This window comes from Camelus bactrianus, chromosome 27 (assembly GCF_048773025.1).
Source record: "Camelus bactrianus isolate YW-2024 breed Bactrian camel chromosome 27, ASM4877302v1, whole genome shotgun sequence".
NCBI classification, from domain to species: Eukaryota; Metazoa; Chordata; class Mammalia; order Artiodactyla; family Camelidae; genus Camelus; species Camelus bactrianus.
Window position 1 is genome coordinate 26,463,051 of NC_133565.1, and position 12,459 is coordinate 26,475,509.

At 46.1% G+C, this 12,459-nt stretch overlaps 1 protein-coding gene across 4 annotated transcripts in view; it reads right to left on the reverse strand.

Moving 5' to 3' along the window:
* Positions 1–1,060: 1,060 nt before the first annotated feature.
* Positions 1,061–12,459, reverse strand: part of CRTC3 (CREB regulated transcription coactivator 3) — an 87,756-nt gene continuing 76,357 nt past the window's right edge. For 3 of the 4 annotated variants that reach the window (XM_074354287.1, XM_074354285.1, XM_074354288.1), the window contains 5 exons: positions 11,745–12,043; positions 6,801–7,001; positions 6,632–6,712; positions 5,174–5,276; positions 1,061–4,708 (listed from right to left, as the gene is read on the reverse strand). In XM_074354287.1, the coding sequence (XP_074210388.1) occupies positions 4,500–4,708; positions 5,174–5,276; positions 6,632–6,712; positions 6,801–7,001; positions 11,745–12,043 (893 nt within the window). In that variant the 3' untranslated portion in view covers positions 1,061–4,499. The remainder of the gene's footprint in view (positions 4,709–5,173; positions 5,277–6,631; positions 6,713–6,800; positions 7,002–11,744; positions 12,044–12,459) is intronic. The other variant, XM_074354286.1, reaches the window with a different exon arrangement.

Consider the following 12,459-nt stretch of genomic DNA (forward strand, 5'->3'; position numbering starts at 1 on the left):
ATGGGAAGCCACTGCAAGGCTCAGGAGACAGAATGGGGGCTGAGACAGGCATGGGGACTCAGGCTGGATCTGGGGGGAGGAGGATGGCTGTGCAGAAGGGCTCGCTCTCCAGCTTGAGCAGATCCAGCTAGAGGCCGTGATCCAAGAGAGGCCCGACAGTAGTCAGCAGTTTGAAAATATTTATTGAGCATCTACTACATGCCAGGCACCGGAAATGGTGAATTCACGTAGACAGGCACAGCCCCTGTCCTTGAAGAGTTTAGAGCCCCATGGGGAAGGCCTGTGGCAAAGGTAATTTAAATGCCAAGAGTCAGAGCAGGAGGAGGGCTGGGGAGGGTGTCATGGAGGCCTCCTACACGGGGAGTGGGGGTGGAGGCGGGAGAGGACAGGCAGACTGAGAAGGTACAAGGGACAGAACTCACAGTGGGGTCAAAGAATAGAGTGTGTGTAGACCCAAGTAGAAATGGTAGCTCAGGAAGTTGGGGTCAGAGATGGGATTTCTGAGTAAGATTTCAGAAGACTCACCTTTGACAAGCCCTGGGTGTGGCTGTGGCTGAGGAAGTGGGTCTGTGGAGGTGGTTGAGGCTGTTTGCTGTTGGATGGGTCAGGCCTGTGAACCCTGCTGGGATGTGGGGAGTGGGGCTGGGGGTAGAAAACTGAGCCCAAGTCCTTGGTGAGGTGGGGGGAGGGCTAAAGACCGTTCAGGATAGCTTAGTAGTTGGGGAGGAGCATCAGCAGCTGAACCTTCAAAGCGGAGGGGTTTTAGGGGAGGGCAAGTGCAGGGTCTGGAAGAGGTGCCACCGTGGGAGCAGAATCCTGAGTTCCCTGCCATGATGTCCCATCCTGGGTACCTACAGCCTCAAAGCAACCGCGCGCCCCTACTTCTTTCTGAACTGCTCTCAGGACTGGGCGCAACATCACATATTAAGAACACTTGACAAGTGGGGCCAGCGCAGGACCTGCTGAGCCGAGGATCAGACGTCTCTAACTGCAGGCTGAGCTGAGAAAGGCTTTCCACTAATTCATCTCACCCGAGGCTGAAGAAAAACACCAAATGCAGTTACAACCTTATTGTGCTGCCTTTAATTAGGAAAGATGTAAAATGATGCATTATAAAACTTGGAAGCTACTTTATACAAATTCCAATCTTTAAATATTGTTTAATGAAGGACTTGGGAACTAGGACACTGGCGGGAAGTCTGATTAGTTACCGTGATGGTTCCATCATGAAGCAGTGGAAGAAACACGCTTGGAACCATCTGTGCATGGATCAGAAGAGCCGATGAGAGTCGGAACTGGAAATGTCTTCAGATATGCAAATGGACTGGAATACACAACATTTCAGCTCAGGTAATATACAGTAGACTTAGGAGAAATGAAACAGGACAAAGGAGAATTCATGTTGATCTTGACATAAACAAGAAAAGCTTATGTCCTAAAACCCACAACCATACAGAAGGAACAAAATAGAAAAAAAGGTTTTAGTTCTATGCTGTTTAACTGCTGGTAAATGAGAGTAGTACAACCATCGATTTCTTGTGAAAAACTAAATATTGAAAAATAGTTTACTCTGAAGTCTGCAGCCACTTCAGATGCCGAGGACCACGCCTGGTTTGTTACAAAGGCAGCAGTGAGGGCAGATGTACCCACCGAAGGTCAGGCAGACACCTGTCTGCGGGTGTCCTTGACACCCTGTAATCAAAGTGGGTTGTATAATGCCCAAAACCTTTTCACAGGAAAAGATCGGACTGATGGACCTAAGGACAAATTTAATTCAGTGCTAAACCTTACTGTCATCATTATACTCCCCCAAGCAAGCCACTTTTCCTGGGAGCCTCCATTTCCACGAGTCACCTGGCAAATGCAGGCGGGAGTACACGTTGTCCTGTAGGTCTCAGGGTCTCCAGCTGTAAGGCAGGGCTGCTGTGCAGACAGAAAGAGCTGGGACCCCGACAGCAATGATCTCCATGGGTAAGGCACTGTGTAAAGAGCAGATTATGCTGGGACCTCCATTTTTCAAAAAAAAAAAACAAAACAAAACCAACTGACAACATCAGCACTCCTCCCTATCTGAATGGCCAGATCAGATTTTGGGGGCCCTTGACTCAGGAGAGGCAGCAAGGATCTGGCTTCTTTCAGCACACCAGGGTGCTGTGTACAACGAAAGGCCCTTTTACTTTAACAAAAAGTTACTGCCCTCTGAGATCTCAAATATAAAGGGAGCTGGAAGTTTAACTGGGACTAAGGCTTCTAAGGGGAGGCCAATTGCCCCTTCCTGAGCCTGAGCTCAGGCAAGGAGGGCTCCGGCTTGACTTCCTAATTCAACAGTGGGGGTTCAGGGCAAATGAGAATTGGGAAGACTTGGGTTTCTCAGTAAAGATATGCACCATTGGGGTTATTTGAAAGATGGGAAGGAGGAATCCCCCTGAGGACAGAAGGAAATAGGACAAGGTCTGGAGAGGTTAACAGCCAGGATCCTATGACAGGCTCCTCCTGCCACCAGGCACATGTGTCAGATTCAGACCCACACAGTGCAGCCTGGCTTCTTTGGGTGGGAGTGGCCAAGAGGCCTTTAGTGACACTCCTGGTGTCTCCAGGAAGGGCAGTAGCCACTTTGTCTGGGCAAAGGTTCTGGCATCTCTCTCTCCTTCAGTGTTCCTGTCCTCCTGTCCTGTCTTCCCAAGCGTGTATTCGGCCCCACTGGCCAGACCCCTCCAGAGGGGCCTCAAGCCCACCAGTCAGGTCTCTGGTCAGGGATGGCCTAGACTAAGTCAGAGGAGGCAGGCGGCGGTGGAAATATAGTGATACTATTATGCGAAGATACTGATGCTTAATGATGGCTTCATAAATTAGGCCTTCATTTTATTATACACTACGTCTTCAACCTCAGAGAATGAATCTCTTTTTAAAGCAATTGAGAGCAGGGGGAGGGTATAGCTCAAGTGGTAGAGTACATGCTTAGCATGCACAGGGTCCTGTTCACTCCCCAGTACCTCCTCTTAAAACAGATAAACCTAATTCCCTCCTCCCCTCAAAAAAAAAAATTTAAAAAAAGCAATTAAGAGTAAAACCTGGGTCTGAGAGGGAAGATTTTTGCGGGGGCCAGGACCTCTGAGGTCCCGGCATGTAGGAGGCCTCAGTTGGCTCAGCCATTCTGGACGCATTGCAAAGACAGATGTCACCTCCCTGCACACCCTCGAGAAGAACAGGGCGCAGTCTACTCGTGGATTTGGTCATCTAGTGTTAAAAGCATATTAAAGTGCACGCTTAACTGAACCACAGGCACAAGTGTTAGAAAAGCTGAAACTCTGAGAAGATCTGGTGAGGAACAGGGATAGCTGGAGATCAGACTGCCCCACAGCAAGGCAGATTCATTCGTTCACGCACGCACTCACTCACTCACGCGTGTGTGCATCCGATGCACACTTCTGCAGCACCTGCTCCGTGCCAGGCACTTGTTAGGTACTAGGAGTTCAACGATGACTGAGGCACAGTCCCTGCCCTCAAGGAGCTTACGGTCTAGCAGGGTTACATTAACACTCCTGTTCCACAGAGAATCCGCCTCCCTCTGCTGCTGCTCGGCTGCCGGGTGGGCCGGAGTCAGACCTCAGCCATTCCCTCCAGCTGGTCCAGAGGGAGGGAGGCCTGTATTGTCTGGCGCTTGTCTGGAGGATGTCACGTGTCTGTGAGATACCTACAGCCCCCTTCTTTCTTCCCCAGCCACCAAGAAGGAGCACTGTTCTCTTCAGGCTCATCCGTTACCAGGGGATTTCTTATTTCAGTGACTGAATAAAATAGTCTTCCCTTTCCTCTTGTCCATAGGAAAAGGTGTACTGAAGCAGCAGAAAAGAGATTACAAACTGGGAGGAAACAAATTAGCATTCAGTTTGCTTCACGCAAGTCTGTTCTTGGACGTGTGGTAAAAATTCTTCATGTGAGAACTGAGGCCCCGAGAGAGCCCTGGCCCTCTGCTCCGCCCTGCTACATCCTGGTGCTGCGAGGCACAGCGGCTGGATCAGAGAAGGCGTCCTGGGGCTGTGGTACCGTTTCTGGAAGCTGAACTGACTCCCAAAGGCCTAACTGCCCCCAACTCCAGGTCCTTCCTTCAGTGTTGACTGAGATCAGTGGTTCTGAGCATGACACGATTCCACTGGGGCCTCCTGTTACATATTTTCTACTTTACACATCGACCGACTAGATGGCCGATGAAAAGATGTCATGGTGGTGGTGATGGCTGATTCATCGGAGGCCCCAAAGCAGCTTGCCTGCAGCAACGGGACCTGCGCCGCAGGCCTGAGGGGCGGTGCCCAGCTCTGTGGTCTCGAATAAGCCACTGTGTGTGAGATGGGACCTTGTCTGAAAGCTGGGAGCCAAGGAATTGGTTCCTTCCATGTCAGAAGCCAGAGATAACTAAAGCCCAGGGGTGTAGCTGGCTCCACTCTGTTCCATTCTATTTTAGCTATTTCAGAAATAAGTTCTCCTGGTCCGTTCCATTCTATTCACAGTCGGTCAGCTCGGAAGGTCTCTTCAACAGAGGGGTCGAGCAGGCCCATGCTGGAATCACTTAACATGTTGAGTCCGTCCAGGCTCAGGGGTTCAATTTGGAGCTCTTCTTCCAATGGAAACGGAGTGTCCACGTTCAGGCTGACCTCAGGCATGCCGGCCAGAGCACTGCTGAGGTCTTTGAATAGGCTGGTGCTCGAGTCTTCTGGAAAGAGCAGTGAGAGGGGAAAACAGTGCTGATTAGGAGGCGTGAGGGCCCAGGCCACTAAAAGGGCATAACTAATAAAAACCCTCAAAACGCTGTTCCTGTCATCTTCCTATCCAGGATGGTCATCACCCGTGTCCCAACCACTCCAGGCCTACAGTTTCACTCTGGAATCTATGTTCTTTGCAGTCGGTTCCACGACTCCCAGTTTGGCAGGTTTTCTCCCTCTGAATAGCTGTCAATCACCAGAAACTAAGTAGATCAGAAAAGGCCTGGCTTACCTGGCCCTTTCCCTGCGGCCTCACAGCCTCTGGGGCTGGACACCCGCATCTCACAAAGGTCAAGTTGAGCTGGAAGGCATTCATCTTTTGCTTTATATAATGTTATTGTTTAAACTGTCTTACAGCAGTATCTGTAGAAACACAGCGAAATAAAAAGAGAAGCGGAGGGGTGGCCCACACTCACCTGTCAGGATGGCGCTCGGGAAATTCCCGCAATTGGAATACAGGTTTGGTCTCAAATGAAAGGAGTCCTGTGGTTCTCGGGGGCCCTGCTGCACCAGGGGCACCTGGAAGCATCAAAGCTCATGCTGTAAGGAACGACCCCCGCTTCCAAGGAGAGGATAGCGCAGTGTGCTCCCAGAGCAAAACCAGACATGAAAACTGTCTTCTGGTCCCTTCTCTCCAGGATCCCAGAGTGCTTTGCTGCTGCAACAGCCTACACAGAACGTTATTTTCAGGCCGGGGGATGCTGGGGTGGAGGAAGGGTTCCTGAGGGCCACTGTGGGTGACTCGTCCCCGTTCGCACACTGCCCGGCCCACCATGCCATCCCAGGAGACACTACTGGTTTCTTTGGGCCCTCTGGTCTCAGCCACCACCCTCCTCAGCACACTGAGGCCTTTGGAAAACCACCAGCTGTGGGAACCCTTCAAAGGCTCCATCTGTTACCAAGAAAGTGATGGGTTCTTTTCCTCTTTGGTTTCTAGAAAAACGAGGAGGTGGGACCATTTCCTTCTCTCACTCAGAGGGAGGAACCACAGGCAAGCTCCTCTCTATGAGAAAGCCTCTGTAAGGATGGTTTAGAACTTGGGCCCATTTTAGGTGGCTTTCCTGAAATTAATTTTCAAACTATTTTTTTAAATCTTTCAAAAGTACTTGAATTTCCATCATTTTTCAGAGAGACACTGACTTACCTAGACTCAAATGGCTTCTTCAGAAAATGGGGAGGCAAGGACTACTGCTTACCACAAGGTTTCCCCACGGCCTAATCAGGAAATACCTGTCTTTATTTTTTATTATTATTATTATTATTATTATTATTATTATTATTATTATTATTATTATTATTATTATTATTAATTTCTGGAAAATTGCTCTTCTTCTCTCCTTAGTACATCCTGGAGCCCAAACCACAATTACTGAATACTGTAAAATCTAGGGATATTAAAAATGGTCAGTGTTAGGGAGCAGCTAAAAACCAAAAGAAAATGGCTGAATGAAAGTATCCTCAGGAAGGAACCCCCGCCCCTGGCCAGGACAAGCTCCCAGGAGGCCACACACTGTGCAGGGCACAGCAGCTCGGGCAGAGGCAAGGCCCCTCCCTGTGTCTCAGTCTCCTCATGTGACAGATTCATGGATGGCTATGCCTCCTTCCAGTATGAATAATCCACAATTCTATGGCTAGAGTGTCACACACAAGTCTTCCATTGCTTGTTCAAACAGGTCCTCTGACTAGGCCTGACATTAGATAAGGCAGCCAGCCCCAGCATTCCAGGGCTCGGGCCACACCAGGCTCTAGGCACCGAGCACATCTGCGGTCAGAGAAGTGGAGGACCAAGTCTGGGGGGCATGGGTTCCCTGGGTGGAGCAGACCGACTGCGGCATCCCCACCCTGAGGCAGAGGCAGGCTGGGCGATCACTCACCTGCTGAGGAAAGGCTGGGCCTGGCCTCATGGACTGCTGGTCAAAGCTCACATCTGGGAAGAAGTTGGTCAAAGATGAGCCCTTCAAGGAACAAGGAGTGGACCGTTTAGCTTGGAACTCGGGGCAACATGAGCGTTCCCTCCTGACCAGTGTTCCTGGTAGGACTCACCTGGGCTGTGAGGAGCTGGAAGTCTGACTGCAGCAGCGATGAAGCTGCATGGGGCTGCTGAGCAGGGGGCTCCTGGGTGCAGGGCTGCTGCAGCAGAGGCTGGGGGAGGTCCTGGGGCGTGGGGTACGGGGGCGGAGGGGACACCTGGGCTTGAGCTTCTGCGGGCAGGAAGGAGAGCGGGCTTCGATCTGAGGACACCATCTGAAAAACAAAGCCACTGACTACTTAGCTTCTGAGTTTCTAGTTTCTAAGTCTTTTATGATTAGGGAATGTCAAAGTAAGGAAAAACCCTGAGATTTTTTCCCCACCCTGGTATTCTGCACTATGCTCTGAGAAGCCTGCTTCTGTTCTTTCAAAATATATTTTAAATCTCACTTCCCCACAAAGCATTTTCCATTCAATGACAATTTCTATTGTCTTAAAAAAACAAACAAAACAAAACACAGCCAATTTAACCAGTTTCCTCTCAGTTTTCTCAGTGAAAATTGTGTTTGTTTTTTAAAGCCATAACTTCTGGTTAAAAATGGAAGACTGAATAAAGCATTTAGCTCTGCTGTCTCCCAAGACTCTACTAAGACCCCAAAATAACATTAAACAACAATAAACAACACTAAAACAATAATAAATAACACTAAAATGATAATAAACAACACAGGGACAAAGAAAGTGGGAGAGAAGAAAATAGCAACATGATTTGGAAAACGAAAAGCAGATGGACAAGTAGGAACTGGCTGAGCAGAGCTGAGAAAGCCAAATGCTAAGCTGGCAGCCGGGGGAGAATCTAGAGGCAATCTGCCTGACATCACAGCATCCCTAGCGGGGCCTGGAACTGGGGCAGCAAGCAGCAGCGGGTGAAGGTGCAGCTACCCGGAGGATGCGGACGAAGCTGACGTGGGCAGCGGTTAGGCTTCAGAGCCCCTGCCTGGCGGGAGACTGGGGGCTGCACTCTGGAAAGAGTACAGCACAGGGTCTTCGCACAGGCTGCACCAGACCCCAGAAGGTGGGGCACCACCGAAAACAGGGTTTATGAGAAAGCTCACTGTCAAATCTTGAGCCTTCCGCCTTTCTTTCCCAGCTCAGCTCTCAGAGTGCTGGAATCCAGGCAAGAGCCGGGCGCGAGATCAGGAGAGTGTCCTTTGGGGATCTGACCAGCCTAGGAGAAAATCCAACTTACGACACCAGAGGTTCCCCAAGGAAATGGCTGAGTTAGATCACTCTACAATGAAGACCATATTCAACGAGCCCACCCATCTATACAGAGCTTCCAGCCAGTTTGTGTGTGTTCTGTTCTTAAATAGGAGTACGGTGCCAAGGATCACCAGACCATGAAGAAAGCATCTGAATGACAGTCAGAGACCCAAGCAGACAAACAGAGAAAAGAAACTTGGAAAAATCTATGGAGGAAGAAGTAGTCATGAAAAACAAAATTATCATTATAATCTATAGGGCTGTTAAAAATCCTTATCTGTTAGAAATACATATTAAAATATTTGTAATACATATCTCAATATACATTTTTATGAAGTAGGTATATGGGTGAAACAAGATGACAAAAATGTTGACAGTTGTTGATGAGAAATCATGGGTACAGAAGGATTCATTATCTTATGTTCTGTACTTCCATGCAATTTGGAAAATTTCTATTACAAAAAATAAATGTAAAAGAAATCAGGGGGGGAGGATATAGCTCAGCGGTAGAGTGCCATGCTTAGTATGCATGAGTTTCTGGGTTCAATCCCCAGCGCCTCCATCAAAAAATAAGTAAGTAAATAAACCTAATTACCTCCCCACCTAAAAAAAAAACAAAAACAAAAACAAAAACCAGAACAAAAATTACCACCAAAAACCTCAGAGAGGTAAAAGATGATGTTGCATCCATGGAATAAGTATGATGTTATAAAAAAGGGAACATTCAGAGAATAAGAAGAAAATTATTGGCTATTTAAAAGTATGAGAGGAAAAATGAAAACCTCAACATAAGGTTTGAAAGATAATGTTGAGAAACTCTTCCAGAAAGCAGAGAAAAAAGACAAAGAGAGAAAAGAGAAGAGAAAAAAATTGGATGTCAGAGGAGAAGTACAGATGTGCAACAGTCATACAATAGGAGTGCAGGAGAAAAAAGAGACAACTAAAGGGAAGAAATCATCAAAAAAGTGATTATGGAAAATTTTCCAGAAATGAAGGAGATGAGTTTCCAGATTGAAGACACCCACCATCCAGCCAGACTCCTATCAAGCCACATTATCTTAAGTTTCAGAATACTAGGGACAAAAAGAAGATCCTACAAGTCTCTCGAGGCAAAAAAGGGAATTTCATTCAAAGTCTGATGAATCAGAATGATACTGGATTTCTCAGGAGCAACTCTAGAAAGTAAAAAGCAATGGATTAATACCTTCAAAATTTCAGGAGAAAATTATTTCAAATTTGAATTCTATACTTAGCCAATTATTCATTAAATGGTGGGTAGAATGAAGGCACATTTAAGTCATATCAGGTCACACATACTCTTTTTGTAAAGCTATTGGAAGATTCGTTTTTAATTGTATTGAAAGATTTACCCAATGCAGAGACTTTGGGATTGAATAAATACAATACACACAGAAAACCAGACCAAGAGAAAAGTAAGACATTTATTAACTCCCAGAAGAAAACAAATGCTCATTTTGTTATTTTACAGTAAACTACATGGTTCCACTCTGGTTGCATTATTATAACCATGAAAACACCAAACACTGAGTATTGCTCTAATCAAAATTATAACAAATCACCCTGTGAGGATGAGGAGGGTGAGTAGGAAATATGTGTGTGTAGTGTGGGGTGAGAGGCTTGAGAGACTTGAAAGAACTAAATCCTAATCTTCCATGGTAGGATGTCATTAGATAATCCCTAACACTAAAAATCTAGAGCAAAATAATAAAATAACACCATTATACCAGACTGCCTAAAATGGTTGAAAACGGCCATCTCCAATGCAGTTTGGTGCAGCCACTGTGGAAAACAGTATGGATATTCCTCCAAAGGCTAGGAACAGACTTACCATATGACCCAGGAATCCCACTCCTGGGCATATATCCAGAAGGAACCCTACTTCAAAAAGACACTTGCACCCCAATGTTCATAGCAGCACTATTTACAACAGCCAAGACATGGAAACAGCCTAAATATCCATCAACAGATGACTGGATAAAGAAGATGTGGTATATTTATACAATGGAATACTATTCAGCCATAAAAATGACAACATAACACCATTTGCAGCAACATGGATGTCCCTGGAGAATGTCATTCTAAGTGAAGTAAGCCAGAAAGAGAAAGAAAAATACCATATGAGATCACTCATCTGTGGAATCTAAAAAACAACAACAACAACAAAAAAACCCCAAAACCAAAAAGAAATATAAAACAGAAACAGACTCATAGACATAGAGTACAAACTTGTGGTTGCCAAGGGGAAGAGGGGTGGGAAGGGATAGACTGGGAGTTCAAAATTTGTAGATACTGACAGGCATATGTAGAATAGATAAACAAGATTATACTGTATAGCACAGGAAAATATATACAAGATCCTGTGGTAGCACACAGCGAAAAAAAATGTGACAATGAATATATGTATGTTCATGTATAACTGAAAAATTGTGCTTTATGCTGGAATTTGACACAACATTGTAAAATGACTATAACTCAATAAAAAAATGTTTAAGAAAAAGAGAAAAAGAAAAAAAGAAAGGAAAAAAAGAAGAAAAAGAAAAATAAAAAAGAAAATGGCCATCTCCAGGCAATGAGAAATATGGCTGGTGGCGGCTAGTGGGGGAGGAGAATACCATTGTTGTTTCATAACAAGCCCTTTAGAAATTTGACTTTTTTAAACTATGTGCACGAATAACACTTTTTTTAAAAAAAATCTAAATATTAAGCAAACCAAAGATGAGAACATCTGAAGGAGATGCTCTCTGTCCCTCCAGTCTCCTTAAAACGTAGCTGGAAAGCAAGAGTGATTTTTTTATACCCTATAAAATAATCTTGCAAAATAGAATTAAAGGCAACCCAATAACGTAAAAAGAACCATTAAAAAACAATTATGAAATACGCCCTGACCTTCTACCGAAAGGGATTACTCATATAATAAAGATCCCGTAGCTAGTAATTGGTACAGGGTGACTAATGACTGGGTCTGCTAACTCCTTCCGCTGTATTCTGTCAACTCCTTCTTGCTAAATCGTTACTCATTTACAGTGAAGTGATGAGTAAACGATGTTATAATGTATTTAGGGCGTGACCAACAGGTTGAAAACATATTCACTGGTGACTGTGGTAAGGAGAACCACCCTAAGATCTTAGAATAGAAACAGTCAACAAGTCAAAATATGACGTTTCCACCCTAAATTTCTATAAAAGGCTTCTGACTTCAAAATGTGCCTCTTTCTGAACAGACTTCTTCCAGTCCTTTTATAGAGATATGATCCTATCGTACCTAGTACTTCATCAGCAAGAGAAGCATTGCTTCTTAAACCTGTCGTTATAATTAGGAAAGAGGTCTAATCCAGTATCAAAGTTTCAGGAAGGTATTTAAATGTCTTCTTTGGCTTTCCTCTGTGACTTAAAGTACTCATACAGTCAAGTATTGATTTTCCATACCAGATTAAAAATCCCTACCTGGCTTCCCCAAGCTCTCTTAGATAGACCTGGATTGTGTTCCTCAACACCCTACTCTGTCCTCCAACCCAAACTTCATGAGTTAGTGACCGCAAACTGTTCAGTGCTTGCTTAAGAGTAATCAACACAACAAATATTATTAGAAAATCATTAGTGCATTCTGAATTATTCGATTTTGCATATAAGTGAGAACTGACTGCACTGGAGACCTCACGGACAACGCCTGGTGTGAGGACCTAATCCGACTCCTATATGCTTCAGTCTGTTTCACTGTGAGTTTGTGGCTTTTACCTGCGAGGCAGGATACGGGTTCAGAGGGCTGGTTGAAGAGAGCTGTCTGCTGAAACCTTGATGTGCTTCAGGGCCAGGAGAAAGCGTGAGAGGGCTGACGGGGGGCTGCCTACGCCGAGAGGGGCCGCTCAGGTTTGTGGTGGAAAGGGATGGGTTGCTGAGGGAGAAGAGACGGAGCGAAGGGTGAAGAGCAGAGGCGCTGGGGGCAGATGCCTGGGGGTGGCTGTTTACGGAGGAGGAGAGTGCTGTCTTATTGAGCGTGGCCTGGATGGAGGGGTTGCTCCGAGAACTCTGGAGACCTACAGGATGACAAATTCACAAGTTACTTGTCATAATTTCAGACCAAATCTTCTGTTTTCCAAAGATTAAAGAAAACTTAACTTCCTATGATTTGTATTTGATGATGATTCTGTATGAAAAAGATCTCCTGGGCAACTCTCCTACTGAAAATGGTGCCAACGGCAAGGAAAAGACGCGCCAAGACTGAGAGGGACGATGCCATCAAGATGAGAATGGCTTTTTCTTACAAAGAATGAGAGCGCGCGAACCACCCCTGGGAGAGCAGGACGCGGTGAGCAGCGGCAGCACAGACCAACGCCCGGTGTGCTCTGCTCCAGCCCAAGGAGCACACCCAGGGCTGCGCAGCTGATTCTGTTTAGGTCCCCCGGCTGCCTCCATCCCAGGTGTCCAGCCAGGACGCTCTGCTGCCTTTGGA